At 44.0% G+C, this 23,350-nt stretch overlaps 1 protein-coding gene across 2 annotated transcripts in view; it reads right to left on the minus strand.

The window, feature by feature from the left end:
* Positions 1-246: 246 nt before the first annotated feature.
* The window catches only part of LOC119399312 (U4/U6 small nuclear ribonucleoprotein Prp4), a 61,900-nt gene continuing 38,796 nt past the window's right edge, over positions 247-23,350 (minus strand). For both annotated transcript variants that reach the window (XM_037666135.1, XM_037666131.1), the window contains exons 10-15: positions 17,619-17,711; positions 17,427-17,549; positions 9,215-9,322; positions 7,630-7,748; positions 5,575-5,624; positions 247-412 (exon numbers count right to left, since the gene is read on the minus strand). In XM_037666135.1, the coding sequence (XP_037522063.1) occupies positions 269-412; positions 5,575-5,624; positions 7,630-7,748; positions 9,215-9,322; positions 17,427-17,549; positions 17,619-17,711 (637 nt within the window). In that variant the 3' untranslated portion in view covers positions 247-268. The remainder of the gene's footprint in view (positions 413-5,574; positions 5,625-7,629; positions 7,749-9,214; positions 9,323-17,426; positions 17,550-17,618; positions 17,712-23,350) is intronic.

Consider the following 23,350-nt stretch of genomic DNA (forward strand, 5'->3'; position numbering starts at 1 on the left):
GGGGGGCGGGTTTGAAACCTCCCCCACTAAATTTTTCAATTTTGCATGTGTATATATACACGCATGTACATAAATGCACGCATGAACATATGCAAAGCACAGTTGAACCCCCCCGCCCCCGAAAAAAACTTCTCGCTATGCTACTGCTAGGGAATCCCTTTTTTTTTTGTGCAGCACAAAATATAAACTAAACACTGCACCATGCCAAAAAACATCACTTAAAATATCCACAGCTTAGCACATGCATTACAAAAATAAATCGTAGATTTTATTCTGGAGTCCAAAGCTTAAATGTCCGGTCAAAGGATGATGTCGCCAAGTACTTTCCATTAGGTGAAATGTCGGCACCCATAATTTTGCCGTCATGACCACTGAGGCTATGTATTGGAGTCCACTCGGGATTGGACCAGATCTGAAACAGCAAAACATATTACACTAGCGCTAAAATTGGTGCCTTCAGCAGCCACTACTAACTCTTGCACTGAAAATGACGGTCACGCAACAACACAAAATTTTACATCAATTAAAATCCAGTCATACAAAAATAAACTGCTCAATTACCATTTCAACTATCAAAGGGTACAGCTCTGCAGGCAAATAAATGCACTGTAAAGAAGTGAGAAGCTGACATGTTGACATTAGTAGGCAGGTAGTTTAACAAGAGGATAATGAACTGACATGCTCATTTAAAAGCACCCTGTGGCACAAATTATGAATGTTTTGTTCGAAGTTCCCTAACTGTGGGACCTAACAATGCTTCAGCAGCAGTGAAAGCACTCAAATCAAAGTGTATTATTTTACCATAGTGCAAGAAATTAGTTTCTGCACTAACTACAGTGTCGCACATGACAGTGCAATGATGCAACAGCATTCCTCAGGTGCTGCGATTGAAAAATCCTAATAAGCTGTCCCCACAGTGCCCCTAGTACTGAAAGTATGCTCCTTTTTCTGTGGCTTAAAGATAAAAATAAAGCCCTCCACCGCACCCCACCACCAATCAGAATGCTTACACTACAGCCGGGATTGGCACCCACGACCCCCTAGTAGAAAGCATTAAGGGGAGACACTGGTCTGGGAGGCATAAAAATTTCGAAAAGGACAATTTTCTGAAATATTTTTTTTTCATTATCTAGAAGGTCTAAAAAAGCTCTTTTTTAAAATATTACAGACATGTAATGCATACTTGTCGACTTATTTGGTCTTGAAGTCAGTTTCATGACAATTTTTGCTCACCAAGGCACCTCAAAAAGTCCTATTCAACAGCGCACCGTGCAGCAACCATAGCCATTTTGGTTTCATTTGAAAGACACTCTTCTACTGGCTGTTCCTAGCTCGCTGTTTCGGCAGAGGCGAAGCCATCGTTCTTTAAAAAAAAAGTACTCGCACAGCATTGGTCCATTTCTATCAAACAGGGTAAATTGTTCCTTCCATCTTGGATGCTTCAGGATGCGTCTGCTAGACAGCGGTGCATTGTCGCGTTGTCCGCCATTTTGCGGAGATGCCTAACTGATGACAATGCAGTGGCAGGCAGTCACTAGAAGTTTAGAATTGCTCATGCATTTAGGAGGAAGTGACATCGGCGGCTGAAAGATTGCAGCATATCACCAGCAAGACCAGAGTGAAAAGAAACCATACAATGAAGAATAATTATGACTATGTTCCTGGTGGCTTCTACTATCATAAGAACACCAATTCATGCCTCTTTCAGTTCAAAATAAGTGCCCACCATATTTCTAAACTTCTTTTCTAATTTTCTCAAAACCACAATTTTAATCACATCATAGGCTGTCACCCATAATATCTTTTGATGTAGCCGTCAGATTGTGATAATTCTTGCAGTATTTGAAAGCTTATGCACTGATTACTGCAAGAAACACAAGAAATTACAACATTTTTATTTAGAACGTATCTTTTGAATGGATACAGCTAAAAATAAAGTAACGGTTATTTTGTAGAGCTGTGCAAATAGCAAAATTTTGGATGTGAAGCGAATTCGAATAATAAACTTTGAGTGTGAATCGAACCGAACAATTTTCTAATATTTCTCGAACATTTTTCGAATACCTCAAAGCGAAATTACAGGAAAAGAAAACAGTTGCAGAGGATCCCTAAGCATATTCTTACGAGATAAGAACATGAAAGCGTTTCTTTTGGCTAGGTCGTTGAAGCACTGGAGGGGTGTGCTAAGTAGTGTTCCCTAGATGTCTTATAAAAATGAGAAAATGCAGACGCCGAATTGTGTTTATTTACATGATTTCGTACAAGCAAAGTGGTGTCAGCAACACTGTACACATTAGTGCCAGCGTCAATGCCGGTGGGAGAGGTCACGTGTTTTCCACGCACAGCTTTTGCTGACGCCGGACGAGTGCGCGCTTTCGCTAACCTGGCCAAGTAATGCTTTCGCGTTAAGATGTAGTGCAAAACATGGCAACAACTACAACAAAAGAAATTCCCTTTGCACGGCAACCCACATTTGGCGGCAGCGCGCTGTCCACTGCGTGAAAATGAAACTGTGTTGCTAGCTGTCGCGTAGCGACGCGGGTGACGTAACGTGCACTATTGCCACGAGCCTGGATAACTTGATATTGGCAACTTGTTTTTCGGGTGATACTTTTCGGGAGCTAGCTCCTCCATTCAGAAACAAGCGTACAAAGAAAAAAAAAAAAACGCATCTCCACGAAGTGAATCATGACGAGTGGGTGAAGCGCTGGGTATCGTATGGGTGAGTAACCGCACGTTACCCGAGTGCTGCCCCATATAATGTAAATTGAGTGACATAAAGTGACATAGAGAGTCGACGACAAAGCTAGGTCCTAAGGTCCATAATGTCTACGTTGAAGTCGCCGACTAGTGTAAAGGGTTTGTGCTTGTAGGTGTTTTATATTGTTCTGTCACAATTATAATTGATATTCGTTACTGTAAACCTTTTTTTTTTTATTCACATACACAGATATATGTTTCTACTATAGCAACAGTTTTCTATATACCACTACAGCAGACAGTGAGAGTCGACGACAAAGCTAGGTCCTGAGGTCCATAATGTGTACGTTGAAGTCGCCGACTCGTATAACAGGTTTGTGCTTGTATGCGTTTTATATTATTGTTTTGTCGCAATTATGATTGATATTAGTCTATTGTTAAACCTGATGTTTCGATTTTACATGGTGCTGTGCCGTGCGCACGGACACCAAACGGACAGCAAGCCTTGGCCTTAAGGTGCTTCACCCCAATAAGCAAATGTTTGAAGTTTGTTTCGAGGCCTCCGATAGGCTGAGTCCGCCATGTTGATCCAGCACGCGCAGCCATTGGTCCGATCCTCGCTCCGGGAGAACGTCGTCTGCTGTTTGCGCGTCGCGAGGTCACGGCTGTCGAAAATCGCGCTACTTAGTGACGCGTTCGCACTCGTTCTTTGTTCAGGAATTGACAATTATCTAGAATATAATTACGCTTTAGTTTGGCAGCAGCAAGTGGAAGCTCAATCATCATGTTATGATAGCGCGACGCGCTCATCGCGAACTTCAGAGACGCACGTCTCGCTGACTGGTCGGACCCACGGTTACAGGTTCTGCGTATCAGTACTTCGGATTTCGTGACGAAGACTACCGCGGGACGGCTCTTTCATCTCGCGATCGAGCATGAAGTACTTTGAAACATCGGGCACCGCGGCCACGCACATCGAGATTGAGCTTACTGCTCGAAGTCGTGGCTGGCCTAACTCCGCTTACAGCGCTGATGTGCGACACGAATCCGAACTTTGCGGGAAAGGACATCGCGCTAGCGGACATGTGAAAGCGAAGAAGCCGCAATGTGCTTCGTCGCAAGCAACGAATCACATCGTCCGCTGGCTCCTCGGAAGCGTGGATGGGCAGTTTATGCATCGGCAGCGGTACCCCCGGCCAACCTCGTCGCACAGGGACCGCTCGGAGCAGTGGTGGAAGTGACTAGCAGTCTCGCGCGTCGCCGCCCAAAACGCAAGACCAAGCATGCTGCACGCCGGTTTTTCGTCGTTATATTTATTTCCGTTATTAAAAACCGTTATATTTATTTTCCGGAAGCTCGAATACTTCAAACAGTAAAATTCCCGTGCGAATCGAATCAAATAGCAGACACTATTAGAAAAATATTCGAAAGATTGAATATTCGCACACCCCTTTTATTTTGCACTCTCTGGTCTTTACAGGATGCGGAGATATGAAATTCATAAAGGTCTTTTGCGAGAAAGCTGTCAAAAGTCTGGGCAGAATGCAAGTGTATGGAAAAGTCAATATCTTAAAGGGGTCATGAACCACTTTTCCAAGTAATGATCTAATGACCTTAGTATCGGAGTTTACTGCCTCCCGAATCGATTGCCGCAAAAATTTCTTGAATCCGTCAAGAATCAGCGGAGTTACGGGTGTTTGGCGCACGCTCCCAGCGCTTTCTCTCTTTTCTCGTGCCGACGAGCGCACTGGAAGCTAGACAGGGAGGGATGACACGGGGAAAGAAGTTACGTCAGCGCGCGTCATGAAACATGATCGCTCTCCCGCTGTGATTCGCTTGCGCGAGTGCGGCTACCGTGTACTGAGGAGTGCGGCGCCGGCAAGTGGCGGCACCCCGCGGCAAGAAGCGCGTCTGATCCGAACGCCGCTCTCGATTTACGTCGGCTATCGGCCAATAAGCATGCTATGTCTCTTGCGACGTAAACTGACAGATCCGCGACGTAAACTGACAGACGCCCCGCCCACCGACGAGAGTGAGAACCGGCCTCTGTTTGAAAAGAGGGCGCCTGGGGAAACGGCAACTTCGCGCTCCGCTTGTGGCCTTTACGCGGCGCGCACGACTGTAGTATTTGGCAGAGCAGTTCATAGCCGTGTCAGCTTTCCGCAGGATGTGTTTTTTCAACAAGCCCAAGGGGTGCTTCATGACCCCTTTAAGATCCACGCGTGATAGACTAAAAGTAATTGGCTTTTTGTTTTCAGCAGTCAAAAATATATATCGTGAGTAAAATTAAGCTAGAAATACTAAAAATTAAGACGAGCAGTTTTCGGACCAGTGTCTCCCCTTAAGTGTGCTCACGCAGTAGTTAAATCTTGAATTGTCTGTTTGCTGTGGTTGTAGGCAGCACTGTTTGAGATTTAAACTATTGTATCGTCATGCAACCAATCTGTCGCTGTGAAGCATCATTACAAGTGAACCTAGATACTGCTGCTTTTCTCCAACACTGTGGAGGCAGCACTAGCAATGATAATGGTTCACTCTGCATACAATACTCATGAAATGAGACAAGGGCTGTGATAATGAAGTGATACTAATTCTGATACTATTCCTTTTCACACACCATCAGTGGTCTGGGTGGCGACTCATTAATGTTATTAACGGGACTACCTCCTCTCGAGTAGTGGTTGATAAGGAAGGTGTAGAGTCGGGCAAAATAAATCAGTACATTACACTGGCCAACATTTCTTTTCTAGCATTTTAGTATATAGACTCTTTCTGAAATCTCAATGCATAATATGAACAGCACGTATGGTACCAACCAACCAAAGGATAGCCCTTTCTAATCCACTTTAACATTGAAGGCATGCCAAGGCTTACCTTAACCGTGTTGTCATACGATGTCGTAACAAGGTATTCCCCAGACAATTCTGAAAAGAATGAGAGGCTCTAAGAACCAATACCTGGGTACAATTCAATATGCAAGTTTTGTTTGTACTTCCTGAAGGTTGTTGACCACAGTCAGACCCAATCTAACAAACCTTCATATAACTATATTTTCTTATATGATGAATTAATTTCACTTTTCTAGAGCAAGGCTGCACAACTAAATATGAGCAAGGGGCAAAACCAACATTTCTGTGATCCTCCCAGGCTCCAGGGCAATCAAGGCTCCTGTGAGCATGCAAGTTAAATATTATTGCACTGGCTGCAGTAGCAAATCTAGAATTTCGTCTCTAAAAGATGGCCGAAAATTGCTTGTTCTTTTCTCGGTAAACTGTGTAGCAGGCGGGAGACTACGCAGCAGGTTGGAGAGCAGGCATGGCCATCTCAGAGGCCACATGCAGCATTGTGGAGGCACTGTGGGTGCTGATGGGGCATGTAGCCACGTGCCAGTGGCGCACACATCTGAATCAGTAATGACCAATATGGTGAAAGAAAAAGAGAAAATGCTCAAGGCCACTGGCACAGCAATATAACTTTTGGTCTGCTCATCACTTAGTGAAAGAGAGAGAGGGAGAGCACAAAATAAATTACTTTCACATCTGTACTAGTGCTCCTGTTGTTATCACAATGCCGTTTACAGAGCCCAGTGGACAGCGCTGCTCACTTTTATGCATTCTTTTGAAGGCAGTGAGCCAGTACATGCTGCATGCTGGTGCCCGCATGCAGCACATTTCTATAAACAGGAGGCACCATTTGCGCAGTTTTTATTTTAGCCGCAACATACATGACATCTTACAATCTCATGCTTGGGCCTCGGGGTACTGTCCCAACTATGCCTCATCAATTATTGTTAACATACTAATTAAGTGCCGATACTTACCAAATTTTTGTGTCCTATCTTAAAAACTGACAAGAAGAAAAGGAACCAAGAGGCCTGATTTTTGTTAGTCACAGCTACATGAGACCAACATATGATGATGTCAAAGAATGAATAGGAGAAGTTATTTGTAGTTTTTAACAAAAGTGTAGAAATGATGAGCGGAAGGGAAACCAAAGTGGACAAAACTGATAGTCTGCACAAGTGGTAGCATAATGCAGAAATTGCTGATTCGTCTTCATCTGGCAGCAAATTGTTTTTTTCATTTACTTCTATTTCCTTTTAGCTAATCATTTCTACACTTCAAGTAAAAACTACAAGTATGTTCCCCTACACTTTACTTGGCTTCATTATCTGTCAATTTCATTCATCATGTAATGGTGTTCACTGACATGTTAGCCAACAAATGCTTCAGAGGAAACAAAATTATTTACGCTGCTTATACCAGTGAAACTTTAATAGCAGTTTCTATATTAAAACCATATGGTTGCAAGCGAAACTTTGTTAAAGGGATACTGAACAAAATTTTCGCCGCCGAGATAAATGGCCCAATTGAAAGATTGGGTGCTGAAATTTGTTGAAACAGCCTTCATTTCAGCCAGAGACTAGCAGAAAATAATGACTTTAATGCATTTTTCGCAAATTGACGCGTCTAGCGGCCGCGCCGCGAACTAGAGAGGAAGTGTTGCGAAACTCGGCGGATACTGACTTGCCAACCGTGCTCGCTGCAAAGTCGCTTACCAATTGACATCGCAAGCCGCCACCCGCTACTGCGCGTCTCTCTCAAAACGTGTTCTCACGGTCGGGAAGGTGTTCTTGAGAGGAGAGGTGAAGAAAGGGAAGTGGCAGGGCAGGAGAGAGCATGCCGGTTGACCCCCTTTTGCTGGAGCATTCACGTCACGGCCGTCAACAAGTGCACTGGCGTGCAGCCGCCGCGCTCTCACAATCCACTAAAAATACGACCAACTGCTTGAAATTACGTGAAATAAACGCTGTTTATAGGAACAGTCGTGTCGTCCGAGTCGAATGCAAGTGTTTTCGTAGCTTTTTCAAATTTTTGTTCGGTATCCCTTTAAAGTGTGATAAGAGAGCTGATCAAAGACAATACATACTTTCAAAAATTACCCTTGACACAAGGTTGTGATGAGCAGGAATGGTGTATTCACACTTTCGTTGCCTCAAGTCCCACAGCTTGATTGTGTTGTCTTCACTGCCAGTGGCCAGAACATAGCTAGAGACCAACACAACCAGGTTGATAACATAAAAGGAAACAATGCGCAAGAAAATGTTATGCCTAACTATAAAGCATTTCAGTTTTTATTTGATAAAATCATTGCTCCCACAAGAAGTGCCAAATAATTGTTTTTGAACATGAACTGCAAATTTCTTTTACTAACAAATTGGTATTCGTATTTCTAAGTAATAAACCATGATTGTTCTAACTTTATTAGGGTTGCAACATTAACCATGTCACCTATGTCATTTAAATTGCATCCTATGCTTTGTGCCTTTTGTTGGCAATGAAAGTGATGGCCTTACATGTATCAGTCAGGAACAGGAGGACAGCTTTAAAGCATGCCAAGAACACTGAAGTAATAAAAACAGAAGAGAACCAAAGCAAGTTAGGAATACTTTAAATGTCTTACAGAGGCATATAAGTGTGAGACAATGTTCATATGCACAATGCTCAATCCTTATAAAGGGCCCCCTCACCTGGTTTGGGCATTACAAACAAATGAGCATGGCATATAGTAGATGGCTTGGTAGAGGTTGTGTCTGCAAACTATTAAACGCCTGCATGGCGTGACACCAGTTGAAATTTAATACAGAAGGCAGCACACCTTTCCTTTCACGGGAGCTACGCTTCAAGGAAGCATGAAAAGTCACATACACATATGCCTACATCGCAGATGTTCCTCGGAGCGTCCACAGCCAGTCTGAAGCCATGCACGTCCAGAATGGTCTATACTGACCATGGAACGCCACTGACCATGGTATGTGATGTGAGCTCGGTTATTTATCCAATGTGGAGCATGTAATGCCGCTACAAAAAAGTGTGCTGAGAAGTGAAACAGAAAAAACTAAAAAAAAAAGGAGGTGGGGCTCATCACATCGACAAGACATGCTTCCTCTCCTCTGGTACTTGAGAGAATGCATGGGAGCTGCACTGCTTACTAAAAAAAAAAAAAAAGGAGGTGGGGCTCATCACATTGACACGACATGCTTCCTCTCCTATGGTACTTGAGAGAATGCATGGGAGCTGCACTGCTTACTAAAAAAAAAGAAAAGAAAGGAGGTGGGGCTCATCACATCGACACGACATGCTTCCTCTCCTCTGGTACTTGAGAGAATGCATGGGAGCTGCATCGCTTGCAGACACTAGCCGAGGCAAAGAGCAAGTGTGGTGATGCTGGCAGTGAAGCTCGCTCCTGTAGCTTGGTAACAGGTCAGTTCAATTTATTCTAACCATGTCCAATAATGAACCAGCTTGAAAAAATTATTTCAGTTAAACAATCTCCAAACGGCACCTTACAACTTCCAGTGATTAAAAACAATGTGCAATAGGGCCTGGTGAGGGGACCTTCAGCACCATAGAAAGCAGCAATAGAAACTGTAGCACAGAAAATGACAGCAATAATCATATTATTGTTTAACAGAAGAGACACCTAAGAAGCCAACACCACCGCCTGCACTCACCCATTGGGCGAGAAGCAGAGGCTTAACACAGATTTCAGATGACCATCTAGAAACATGATGCAGCGCCCAGTACGGAGGTCCCAGACACGCCCAAATGCATCCATGCCCCTATAATATGTAAAGAGAAACGCTGTTACAAAAACAGAAGTTACGCTACAGCTTTCTTAGAAGTTTATGACCCTAAAGATAGCTAAATTGGCATCAACTTGCTAATTGTTGACAGAAGTTTTAAGGAGGAAGGAAAAGTGTCTTCAGGAATATAATATTCAACACTCCTGCACTGCCAATAGACTACGTTGCAACACTATACCAGTTTATAAATAAAGGTTTCTCAGTATACTTCTTCATTACTGTTAATTTAGGCAGAGAAACCACAGAAAGGAATATTTATCGCATCGGTGTATCTGATATCTAGACTTCACATAAGCAGTCATAAGAATAAAGAAACCAGGACACTTTGCTATCAATATATTAAAGTGAAGAATACCTTCCCAGAGCAAGGCTGGTTGACATAGAAGGGCTTAAGACTCAACAGTGCCACAATTATTACTGTTAGCATTCAGAATGAGAGCAAATAGAAAACTTTGAACTAGGCAAGATTAACAAAACCTAATTTAATATGAACAAACCAGTCAATTACATGAAAAAAACAGCCACAGCTTCACTCCAAAGGCGAATCACTGATGGCAATAGCAATGCATGTAACATCTATAAAGAGGTTTCCAGTTTTATTGGCCATATTACTGCAGTAAACATCTGCGTACTAATTAAATTAAAGAACATAGCATCTGTCCACACAGGCAAACCTGAATACACCGACTTTTACAATAACTGCGTGACAAACAGCATAAAAAAATGCAGCCAGCTCCACTCCGTGAAAGCTGTTGAAACAGCGAAGCTGATGCCCCCTTCATTATAGTATTGCCTTTCTATGTTTTTTTTTTGCAGGCCTTTTAAGTATTTATGTTTTGTATCATTGCTCTTTATTTCACACCCTATGTTAACCCTTTAATGTCTGAATTATGAAAGCGCCGAAGAAAAAAATTAGTTTTTTCGTTTTTCAGCTTTAAATACCAACCTCAACTTAAATCAGCAGTTGTATTATCCAAAATGCAACTTCAATGCATACTTTTAGGTATGTCGCGAATTCGCGACAACCGGCACTTAAGCCAATAGTAGCTCAATATGTTCAATGCAACGCAAGTATGGCATCGCCGCATCAATGAAGCGGATATGTTGAGGGCGACGTAACTTGGCGTCATCATTGTTGTTAAATGTAAGTTTGACTTTATTGCCTGCTACAAATCACGTGACATCGTGTCGGCCACCATGTGGACCCTAGACTCCGCCGCCCAGTATAGCCGACTTCTTGGCAATCGACAGAATCACATGAAGGTGACGGCACCGAGAAATAGATCTAGGTCGCCACGAGACACAGCCAGACCTTCGTTCGGATTTTTCTGCGTTGCAAACAGATTGCTCTGCTGAACGATGTGATCCATGAAGGTGTCGTAAAAAATTCCTTGAACTATTCAATAGGAGCTCGGACAGTCTCACATTGAGGAATAGCAGTTTTCCAGTTTGGCATTTCCCGCTGTTCTTCACAGTCTTTCTTTTCCATCGCACTGCATGTTTTAGAGAGGCACTAGCTCGGTTCGCCTACCACATCTTCGTCTTCATCCTCACTGCTCGATGAAGACACTCGACCTTGTGCATGAGAAACGGGATCGACATCGTCATCTTCGCTGCCTCTGAGACAGCTGTCGTCACTTTTATCTTCAGGTGGCAAGCGCGTGAGTAGCCTTTTTTCTCACAAAATGAGCGCAAGTCCATCATGAACTTGTCCTACCGGCAGTCGTCACTGACTGATTCAAATGCCGGATGTCGCGAATTCGCAACATACCACAGAAGCGAGGATCGCGCTGGAAATAACGTACTTCAAAACAACGTGACATGTCGTGTGCAACCTTTTGTATGAGTGCACACCAAAAAATTTTATACGAGATGGAACTTACTTCTCTCGCGCAGAAAACAACGAAGAAGTGAGAGCTGTTGCACGTGCTTCGCGCTCTCCGGAAAGTGATACACAACACTGGGCTCCAGCTTGCAATACCTGACATGCGATGGCGCTAGATGTCTCGTGCTCAAAGCTACGTTCGCCGCAAATACGTGACAGCCGCCGTTGAAGGCAGCAACGCGTTTCGTGTGTTACTTGGTCGGCGTCTTTCGGTATGTCGCGAATTCGCGACAACCGGCAGTAAAGGGTTAAGCTATGGGGCGATGATATGCTCATTCACGGCAGCGCTGGAATGCTATGGTAGCGTTCCAGTGCAGCCGTGGCCCATTCCACCCGCCTAGCTCAACAGAATTCTTGTAAGTTGGTTTTATCACAGAACACTCACATGCTTTCACGAAGTTGTTAATAGTGATGCAGGCGAGTGCGAGTGGCTGTGAAAAATTGGTTGCTGCTTAAAGAGGTCCTGAACCACCCCTGTGCTTGGTGAAAGAACACATCCAGTGGAAGCAGATGCTGCTGTGAACACCTCAGCCAAATCTTGCAGTTGTGCGTGGCAAGGAGAGTTCACAAGCGGAGCTCGAATTTGCCACTTTCTCAAGCACCCCTTCTTCATACAGAGGCCTGTACACAAAGTCTTTGGTGGGCCGTTATATAGCACATTTATGTCATACAACAGATTGCTGCTATTGGCCGATAGCTGACCTAAACCAAGAGCGCCGTTTGGATCAGATGCGCTTCTTGCCACTGGGCGCTGCTACGTGCTGGGCGATGTGCTCTATAGTGTGCTAAATTTACACAGTACCAACACTAGCGCACACCGGAATAAAACTGGGAGAGAGTGACTGTGTTTTATTACATTCACGTGATGTAGCTTCTTTCCCCTGTGTCATCTCTTCCTTTGTAGCTTCCAGCTCGCTCACTGGGACGAAAGAAGAGAAAAAGTGCTTAAAGCGCACGACAAATCCGTGCAATTCCGTGGACTTGATGGATTCAAAAAAATTTTCGGCGCTCAATTCGTGAGGCAATAAACACCGATACTGAGGTCAATCAATGATTACTTGTGAGAGTGGTTCAGGACCCTTTAAATCCTAACTTGTAGCAGGAGCTGTGCACTCACCAAAAATACTTTGATCTGCATTGAAAGTGTACCTACATTAGTTCCAACTGCATTTGTTGAGAACTTATCCTTTTCATAAGTAAGTACGGGATAGCTTCTTCTCACACCAAGATCATGGAGAGCAATCTCTGTGATATTCTAAAGCAAGTGGCAGTGTCCCTTTTCTCAATAAGAGCAGCTACAGGGGCTAGTTGGTGTTGCATCTTGGAAATTCGTGCTTTTTATCGTACGAGGACGGACTGAGTACACACAAACACAGAGTGCAGATGTGTTTCTGTGTACTCAGTCCATCCTCGTACGATAAAAAGCGCGAATTTCCAAGATCCCTTTTCTCAACAATACAGATTGCTTGTATGATAAGCGAGAAGGCATTGATTTTAGTACCACTGCTTCTACAGCAACTCATGCTTGTCACTTGCCCCACAGTGATCATAAAAATGCCAGATCAGGTGCTGACACAAGGCATGCACAGTACAGAATACGGAACTATGCCAGAGAACATTTGTGCAGCGTAACCCAGGCACCATATGATGAGCCGATATGCATATCACTTAGTGCCTCTGATTGACATTGCCCTCATTTACTTATGGCATTAAAAAAATCTGGTGGCACATGTTGGAAGCCGTGGCCATCCACGGCCAAAGAAGGCACTGCTCTGCTTGAGCAGATGCTCCCTGTCACACAATGACAGTTTTAAAAAAACTAAAAAAAAATCTAATGCATATGCAAGAACCACATGCAATTCAATCATCAATTGATTACTGGCACTCGTAGAATATTTAATTTATTGCCTTGATCATCCTTTGCAGCAGCAGTGAAATTTTGTTATGCTGAAATTGTGGATAAACATGTTTTGTTCTCTTGTGGTTCAAGATTAGGCTTGTGCAAACATAATTTTTTTTTTCGTTCATAAGTGAAGTTGAAACAAATACTAGAATTAGCATTGAGTAATTTTGATTCAAATGGTTCAAACAGAGAGATCTGCATAACATCATGATACAATTGCCTGACGTTGACAAAAGTTTTAAAAAGTTGGTTCTTTACTATATTGGTTTAATATATCAGTTTATTTTTTGAAGTCTTGTTATTCAGATAACTGTATGCTGTCACTTCGGCAAGTTATACACGTAGACTCTTTTTTTTTTTTTTTTTACTGTCTGTTGTACTTGGGAACGCAGGCCATGCACGATAAACTATGGTACATTTTAAATGTTCCCATGGTTTGTGTGCATAATCTGCTCTAAAACTTAAAGAAAAGATCAAATCAAGGTGTGGGTAATACACAAAGTTCCCTTTACGATGTGGCTCCACGGTTGTTCCAGCCAGGAGAACGGCTCCTTCGGAAACCCTCCTTTCCATTTTTCTCTCACGCTGACTTTTTGCACACATACGACGCCACCAAACCTCGAATCTCAGATGTGTAGCCTGAGCACACTCTCTTCACACTCGGTACTCCCATATGCCTAGCGCCCGTAGGCGTGTGCAGGGGGGGGGTCAGCCTATTCACCTATGAGGGGGGGGGGCGCAAAGTTAGCCCCACACATAGACATAATAGGGAGGGGGGGCAATGTCAGACCATACATTGACATAATTAGGAGGGGAGCGCACGCCTATGCTAGCGCCTTCTACATAGATGTCTCGGGACGAACTCCCACCAGACACTTTATGGCCGCAGTGATCTCAGATGGTCACCTGCTGCTGAAAAGGTGGCTTTACAGTAGCGCCATGAAAACACCTTTTCAGTTCGCTTAAATGAAAACTTATATTCATTTGTTGCGAATATGTACTTCAAAAAATTCGACTTCTTAAATTCAAGTCAAAGGGAATATCGAATATTCAAAAACATCAAATATTTACCCAGGTCTATTAAAAATATATGGTGTTTGATGGACATGAAGTTATAAAAAATTACGGGGGATGCTTCAAACTTTCCAAGATTGTGAAGGTAAAAGCCTATTTGTTCCTTCTGCTGATCTGCTGTTGCAGAAGCGGCCTCCCTCTCCACCAACTTCGCATTCCCAGGATGCCTGCACCACATGTTGCTCTTTGTCAAGACGCTGCCGCAACTTCATCCATAGCCTCTTCCTCCCGACGGCGGTTATGACGAGCGGCATTTTGAGCTGTGCTAGCCACTTTCGCAGTGGCATACTTTCTCAGTCTTCCCCACCCATGGCTAGGGCCTGGTCATGTAATATGCGCTTTTTAATGCCACATTCTGGAGGCAACGAGGCGTCATAGGCCAATCCAACGTAGAAGAGAAGCGGCAGTGTTACCGAAGCAGACGCTCTGCACAACATTACAGCTTCCCTCGCGCTCTTCCCTCAGTTAGCAACATAGAAAACAATATTTGGACATTCCACTCATCCATTTTTCTTACCTCTTCCAATCCTGCAAAGAGACCTTATACAAGCTGCCTCCTGCAAATAATATTTATGGGGAGCAGCAGCGACAATTCACTAGACCTAAAATATGGAATAGTTTACCACTGGAGTTGTAACAAACACGTACTCCTAGTAGCAAAACTCCACAGTATATTCTTCCGATGATACGATTGCTTGCACTGCAATCAAATTTGTCTTGCTTACCTGTTCTAATCGATACTTTGCGATCAATTTATGCACTGTGTCACATCTCAATGCTCATATCATGTTTATTTCTTTACTTTTTGTTAGATGACAAAGAAAAAGTATGCGTGACATATATATCCTTATATAAATATTTGGCAACACAAAAACCAAGTAAGCCCCGCCACGGTGGTCTAGTGGTTATGGCGCTCGACTGCTGACCCGAAGATCGCGGGATCGAATCCCGGCCGCGGCGGCTGCATTTTCGATGGAGGCGAAAATGTTTGAGGCCCGTGTACTTAGATTTAGGTGCACGTTAAAGAACCCCAGGTGGTCGAAATTTCCGGAGCCCTCCACTACGGCGTCTCTCATAATCATATCGTGGTTTTGGGATGTTAAACCCCAGATATTATTATTAAAAACTAGGTAACTACTGGATGCTTGCACTGCAGTACCATCTTAATAAAAATGCCTGTCATATCCTGCAATTCCATACAGTGGCCCGATGTTGATGGTGGGCATGTTCACAGCCTGGCCTTTGATACCAAACTGGCCTCCACGGTGTCACCTCTCTGTCATGTGCTAAACAGCTTCGCTGGTCATCCACCTTCACAGAGTAGAATGGCTCACAATCTTTATTTTTGCATATAATGTATACCAAGTACAGTGGAATCTCGATACGTTTTTCACGGGAACCCGAAAATAAAATGTATCATGCAAAAATCGTATTAACCAAAGAGGTTTGCCGGGCGCAAAAAGAAAAACGTACTATGCAGAATCGTATCAAGGAGATTCCACTGTATAAAAAATGAAACCCAAATTGAATTAAGGTTGTGTGCAGCATTCATATTTTGCACAGCAATAGTACAAGCCATTGAAAATGCTGTGGCAAGCTTCAGAAAAAATGGAGCAGCAAATTTGTAGCCTGGTTATCAGTGGGGAAGTGTCACAACTTTGTTACATTACACATTATAAAATAACATCTTCCAATGAACACCACCAGCCTACATTAGCCCCTTCAGACACGCATTATGATGCACTGTCTGCAAATGCGTCAAATTCGCATGGCATGATTCTAAGGCACTCAGTATTACATTCCAAGAAAGAAAACGAAGGAATGTGTTGTTTTTTGTGAGTTTCAGTAATTAATGTGATTTAGCGTGTAAATAATTATCTAATTTTTCTGCTATCAGTCAGCTTCAATACTTGCATAAAAAGAATAAACTATTAGGCCCGAAAAGCATGCACACCTTCTTTTTTGCTTGTATTCGTTTAGAGCAGAGAAAAAAAATACTCTTGACGTTGGTCCTGGAACGCGGCACGTCGAACGATCGTCTAACACGGTAGTGTCTGCAGCAGAGTGATGCTCTGCAGCAATACGCAGGACAATGAAGTTAAATCACCGCTAGCTGTCCAATCAGGAAGCGTGCACGAAAGTGCACACTGAGTTTCAGGCCATTTGAAGAAACACGCGGCGCGGGATGCGCCTCCGAAGTTCGCGTCCCCAAACGAGGACGCCGTGTCGCAAAGGGTTAGGTCCAGTGGAGGACAAACGCCTGTCCCGTAATCTCTAGCAACAAACTTCATTGCCACAGCCACACTATTCCACATGTCATTGTGTAAAATTATGTACGTGACATCTGTGACAGCGAAACGACTATACTATATTTTCCGGTGTATAAGATGCACTTTTTTTCCAACATTTTCCGTTGGTGCGTCTTATACAACGGGGTGTCTTATATACGCAAAAAGTTGTGCGATTTTGCGACACCAATATGTCCATATTTCATTCGCGAGTACAATAAACTGAGCGCGAGAGCATTCGTAAAAAGATATCTAATCTTGTTATCACAATGAAGCGGGTAATGTTGTAGTGCCCACAATACAAGTTACAAAAACGAAAGTACCACTTTGTTATCGTCATCATTAGCTTCCGTGTGAGACGTCACTGCAGTCCAGCAGTAATCGCAGCGTCCGGCTTCCGGTTGCCATTTACGTTTTGTATGCGTGTGTGTTGGTTTTTACCCGTGCGGTGCAATCATTGTTTATGCGTTCCCACCAAGCCTCATGATGCCACAGAGGCAACACCAATGATGTGCTTCAAGGTACTTACAACGCCACGTAAGAGTTACTCAGAGGCCAACAATGGCAACCCAGCGATGCTGCCAACCGAGGCGGAGGAACCTTTGACAGTGCGCCGGAGGATGTGGCTTCGAATCCAGTGGAATAAATATTGGGTTTCTGCGCCTTAAGGCAGCGTTATTTGCAAGTTTTATACTGCTGCTAAGAGATATTCAGTGCCGTGCGTGACTACGCATTTCGCAATGAATGTACTCTGCGTGCTTCATTGTGTTTTATCATGTTGACAGAGTTAAAAATAGATGTGTCTTATACAGAGGCGTGTCTTATATATCATTATATTTCCCACAAAAGTTGTGAGAAGTGGGAGGTGTGTCTTATACAAAGGTGCAACTTATACACCGGAAAATACGGTACTGAACAGGTCACACTTACCCTGTAGCAGCCAATGAACCATCACATTGGAAGCTAATGTCATACACAGCTTTGCTGTGCCCTTCTTGGTGCAGCACCTCTGTTTCAGTCTCCAAGTCTATTAGACGCCAAGAATGATCAAATCTAAAAGAGAAAGTGCGAGAGATTTGAGTGTGCTTGTAGACTAGAAAGAAGAAATAAAAGCTTACATACACACAGGATGCCAAGAAGCGTCCAGAAGGGTGGAATGCCACTCTGGAGACCCTGTGCGGGCACAGCCCTCTCAATGTGCTCATTGGCTCTTCACTGAAAACAAGAATATAGGAAACAGCTATAATTGCATACTGACACAGCTCAGCCTTCACTGCATGAAACAATGAGCACAGGAAAAAAAAAAACAATAATAAAAGAACACAAGATTGTTAGCATAAAAAATGGCAGCAAATCCAACCAACACACTGCGAAGCTTTGTTTTTTGGCATATCAAAGTCATTCTTGCTTGGCATAACACTTCTTTTACACCACTTTCTATTTTCAAGAAAGCTTCGCCTTCAAAGCTGGGAATCTGTAGGGCTGTGAACAAAATACAGTTAAACCTGCCTATAACAAACCTCCATACAACAAATTCCTCAATATTACGAAGTTTTTCTATTCCCCGCCATTACTCCACAAAAGCACATGTATTTGCGACCTCTATGTAACGAAGTGGCAGCGGGAGACACCCTTGATATAACGAATTGTCGCCTCCGACAACCTAGGGATTTTGTCCCGAATTTTGTCATTTTGGCACTGGCACGAGCCGCATGCATCTTCTGTGGTTACCCCGCCGACAAGAGTGCAAAATGACAGCGGCATGCTCGAAGCCTTGGCAACTGCGAGGCGAAAGCGAGCACTCGTTTGTGCTTGCGGGTGTGTGTGAGGCAGGCAGGCAGGTGCCGCCGCGGGCATGTGCACAGGCATGCCCCCCCTCTCTTCAAACCTCATCCAGCCGCTCGCAGGTGCCACCACACTAACAGCAGTGGCTTTCTTTAAAAAACAAACAAAAAAAAACAGCTTTTCCGTTGGCAGCGCCACTCTTCAGTTGTTGCAGTAGTCTCTGAACTGCACTTCGTTAACGTGACATCAGGTGACGCAAGTAAAAAAAAAAATCCTTGCTCAGTGTCGTTACACTTCGAGTTCACGCCACATACAGAGTCCGCCCTTCGTTTTCAACACCATGCGCACGTGCGTGGTTTCATTGCGGAAACGTGGAGCAGCCCCTGACGACGTGCAGCTTTTGCGTTTTTTTTTATTCTGACAACCGTGTCGTCACTACCGAAGAGGTGTCACATTAGGCGCTGGCGGAACCTGTCCGCGACCCCGGTGACGACCACGGATCTTCGGAGGTCGACTTTGTCACTGTTGTCACGTGCTTTGCCGTATTGCGCCGCGCCACGGGTTCGCAAGACCACGGCCTCCGAGGTTGGCTCCGGAGCTCCGGCAATGCGATGGCGTGTTGCCGGAGCGAATCTTGGAGGCCATGGCTAGACGATGACGAAGCAGCATTGTATTGATGTCCTACGAACGTTCAGTATTGCCATCCCTCACAAACAAGCAATAGAGCGAAATACGCAGTTTTTTGCTTCTAAATAAATGTTTTGGGTGAGCTCTGCCTTCAATTCCCCGTTTGTTTATTATGTGTGTTTCTTTTCCGAATTTTCATGCTGGAACTGGATATAACGAGAACCTGTTTATAATGAATTTTTTCAAGAATTTGTCAACTTCGTTATATCCAGGCTTAAAGGGGTGGTGCCATCAAATTTCGAGGCTATAACAAGCCTGTTGTGGATTTCCTCTGCACGCAAAGACACTCTACACGAAGGGTCAGACACAGCAAACGTTTAGAATATAGTATTTTAATTCACTTCCAAAGTGTACCTAAATGCCCATTCTCCCGATCGAGACCCATCGCTAGTGCGCCAACACTGACATAGCTCTATAGGAGGGGCAACGAAAGTTGTAGTGACATCACACCAGATCTGCTGTAGCGACGTCAGTGACCTCCGGACCTCCGCCACCTCAGCAACGTACGTACCAGCAAAGCATCGGTTGCTACATCACTCGAGTTTTGATCGCTTCCTGGCTAAGTGCGTCACAGCCTTGTGTGGTCACGTGACCAAGACCCCTACACTGCTACATCACTGCCCAACCTTGGCGCCCAGAAACCGAAACCGAAAGTTGACATAAAAAGGCGATATTAAATTATTTAGTGAAAAAAATGAGTCTTGGTGCGTGTATCATGATTTCTGGAGCTATAGGAAACGCTTACAGCAAAGAACGCGCAAGCCACAACTTTGGTGGCACCACTCCTTTAACTGTAAGTGAACTGAACAAGCCCTAAAGGAGCACTGACACAAAAATTTTGCATCTTATTTTTTCTTTTGCAATAAATAGCTAATGGCCCATTTATCACCGCTGGAAAGCTCGTTTGCTCGAGCACATGACGGTTAATTATTTGGAGACAGTTTTATAGCGCCCAGTCGTAGTTTCGGTTTCAGAGAGCGCCGGGTGAGGCGGGACCCAGAGTGGTTTTCGTGTAAACATAGCTGGCTACGTAAGCACAGCTGCATGCAAAGCTGCGTGCACATGAGCACCGTGTTGACAACTCTTTTAAACGAAGGCTTCCTGAGCGCTGCTATAATCCCCTCTGAGGTGTCGGAAATACGCGTGACCCCCCAAAAATGTACTGCTGAGGCGAGTACATCAGCCTTTGTGCTCCCCCTGCAAGTCTGCCCCCTCTTTCCGTTGAAAAGGCCTGATAGCAGAGAGCGCTCGCAAGGATCGTGGCAGCCAACACAAACTTGTGACGTAGGTGGCGGTTGTTTACATGAAAACTAGAGATGGGCGAATAGTAAATTACAGTAAAACACAGTAAATAGTAAATAGTAAGTCCGTGTCTGTTTCGTCCGTCGTCTTAGAAAAAATTTTGCGCAAGAAGTAGTGATCAAGTAAATTTGAGGTTCGAAGCGAATCCGAAGCGGATAGTGATTTGGTCGAATACAGTAAAACCTCGGTGATAAGAATTGCGCGGGGTTACAAAAAATATTCGTATCATCTGAAATTTGTATCATCAGAAACTATGGAAATTTAGTATGCGACAAAAGAAAGTTGGCATACGTTTTGATTTAGTGTGTATCAGGGCCACAGCGACGTCATGAACAGCTTTGAATGATTGCCAGTAAAGTTTTCAGACGTCAACCATCATACTTGTATTCATAAATATACGGTGCATGCGCGCGTGTGTAATTATGAACCAGATGTGTTGTGCCCAGTGACCGCTTGTGGCCCCTTCCTAATCTTACTACGCTTTTCTGCATAACAACAGAGTACTGAGGCACAAGTGACTTAAGAAGCGCTTTGCACACGATAGAGAGAGGCCAAGCTCCTTCGCCAGACCGCCCGCTTCGTCTCTTGGGGTCTTTGTCCACGTTTCATGGGACTTCATGACGGACCCTCAGCCCAAGTTTCAGTCTTCTTGCATTGACGTGGCAGGCACGTGTTAACACAGTACAAAGACACTGCTGCCTCGAGCACCGGAGCACGCGTCAACGCGTTGAAAAAAAAAGCACGACGTCAACGTCACCTGTAATCTAAACGCTAAGGCACATAAACACCTCCAAAATTCGCGCGCACTATCTCGGAGGCAACGACTCTCCACTGATGGTCGCGCCGCGCGCACGTCCGCGCCCACGCGTGACTACCGCGTCTTTCGCGACAGCGCGGGCCGCACCCGTTCGTACCTGTGTGCCAGCGTACGTTCGTATCAAATGTCGCGGAGTGAAAATCGGTTCGCAACAACCGTACTCCAATACATTGCAGACTAATGGGCCTTGGCCGGGGCCACAGAAAAATTCGTATCACCCCGAAATTCGTACGAGCTGTGATCGTATCACCGAGGTTTTGCTGTAATTTCGAATCGAATAGTTCGAATAGAATGTACCACATATTATTAAGAAAAATGAGCATTTCTGTCATGGCCCTTGCACAATATCTTTAAGGAGTGAAACTAGGTATGAGTGAATGTCACTTTTTTGGATTGAAATGAAGTGGAAGAAACCTTGAATAGTATCAAAATTTGAACAGCAGTAGGGTGCAAGTTATAAGTGGTACAATATGTTACAATTTAAAAATGACTATACTTAGTGCATATAAGCCCATATAACACGCTTTTAAACTTTAAAAAATATGTACACTTAACCTTGAAGTGTGGCTTCAAGGCAGTGCAATTTTCCCTAGATGGGTGATTTCACGGTACAGCATGCTGACGCTGCAGTGAAACCACCTTTACAGGGGGTTATGTGCGGTCAAACATACACATATTCGTTCATTTCGAATACTTCGAAACTTCGAATAATATAAATTCGTATCAAAGCGAATTCGAATACTGTAATATTCATTCGAATATTCGAAACGCCCGAATAATCGGCCACCGCTAACGAAAACCAAAGGCATGTTTCGCGTGTAATGGCACAACAGACGCTTTAAAATTGATTTTAAATATGTTCTAGGCCAGGGGTCTCGAACTCAACTCTGCCAGCGGGCCGCAGTCACGCAATTTAGTCCCGCAAGGGCCGGGGCAGTGAAGAAGGCAAGAGCGAGGGAGGGGCGGCAAGTTTGTACGTACTGTCAGCACACGTCATTTGAGAGAAAACATTTCCCATATCTCATATACAGGTCATTTCTGAAGGAGACTTGGTGCCAGGATTTCAACAACATGTCGATACCGATCTCCAATATGACTACACCCTGGACAACGGTTCTGAAATGCAGTTATTTCACGATTATGTATCAACACAATGGTGACCGTACCGGGTGCCCCACGAAAACACAGCTTTAAACATGTCATGCCTGCGTAGCTCACGAACATACTTATTTTAAAAAAAAATGGAACGAAGACAGTCTTGGGCGGGCCGGGGGCCGCAACATGGGCTGCAATCGTGAGGTTCGCGAGCCGCGTGTTTGAGACCCCTGTTCTAGGCTATATTATTTGTTGATATTTCGTAGATGATGCTTGTGTGTCCACATAAATCTATTCCACAAGTTATCTTGCCTTCAAAATTTTGTGTCAGTACCCCTCTAAAAGAAGCTCTAAGAAGCTACACATAAATGTGTAGCTTCTCAATTTAATCCAGAGCCCAAATGGGCTACGGATTAATTCTGACCACTGCTGGTTCTCCAACAGTACACAAATGCCCCACTGAAGTGGAGATGCCACTGCCAGGAATCGAACCAACAAACACATGGTTAGCAGCAGAATGCCATAGGGATTGCACTACTGTGATGGCTTGTGCTGTGCAGTTACAGAGGCGCAAAGAACACCACCTAGCAAGGAAATTTCGCATTCCTTTTGAAACGCAGACAAGTGAAACTAGCCTAGATGGTTTTGTTAATACCTATGTAACATGATACTGGTGAACAAGGGCATGGACAAGTAGAAGAACACCAACATGTGCACTGTACAAATTTGGCACTCAGAGAGAACACGAAATTTTTGAAACCTTTTGTGTAGACAATGAGAAATAATACTGTGCAAGTGCCCCTTCTGTCATGCTAAAAAAAAACTTGAATTTCTCAAAGTTAATCTGTCCGTGTCATCTGTTAGGCAGTCATGAGGTGTACAAGATTTTACGTGAGTGCTGTGCACACTGAGTGCTGCGCACATGTGTTGATAAATTACTGGCCGGCTGATTACCTTTGTATTGATTGCCTTGGCACTAGTGGCTCCTCCTGGAGTATAAAACAACCGTTTTTGTGTGCAATAATATTTAGTTGAAGCACTGGCATTGTTGGTGTCTTTCTACTCGTCCGTGTCCTTGTTCACCAGTATCATGATAAATAGTTGAATTAATGCCTGGCTCAAAATGCCATCTGTAAGACTGCCAATTAACTTTTTCACAAACAAAATG

Source organism: Rhipicephalus sanguineus, chromosome 1 (genome assembly GCF_013339695.2).
Source record: "Rhipicephalus sanguineus isolate Rsan-2018 chromosome 1, BIME_Rsan_1.4, whole genome shotgun sequence".
In the NCBI taxonomy this organism is placed as follows: domain Eukaryota; kingdom Metazoa; phylum Arthropoda; class Arachnida; order Ixodida; family Ixodidae; genus Rhipicephalus; species Rhipicephalus sanguineus.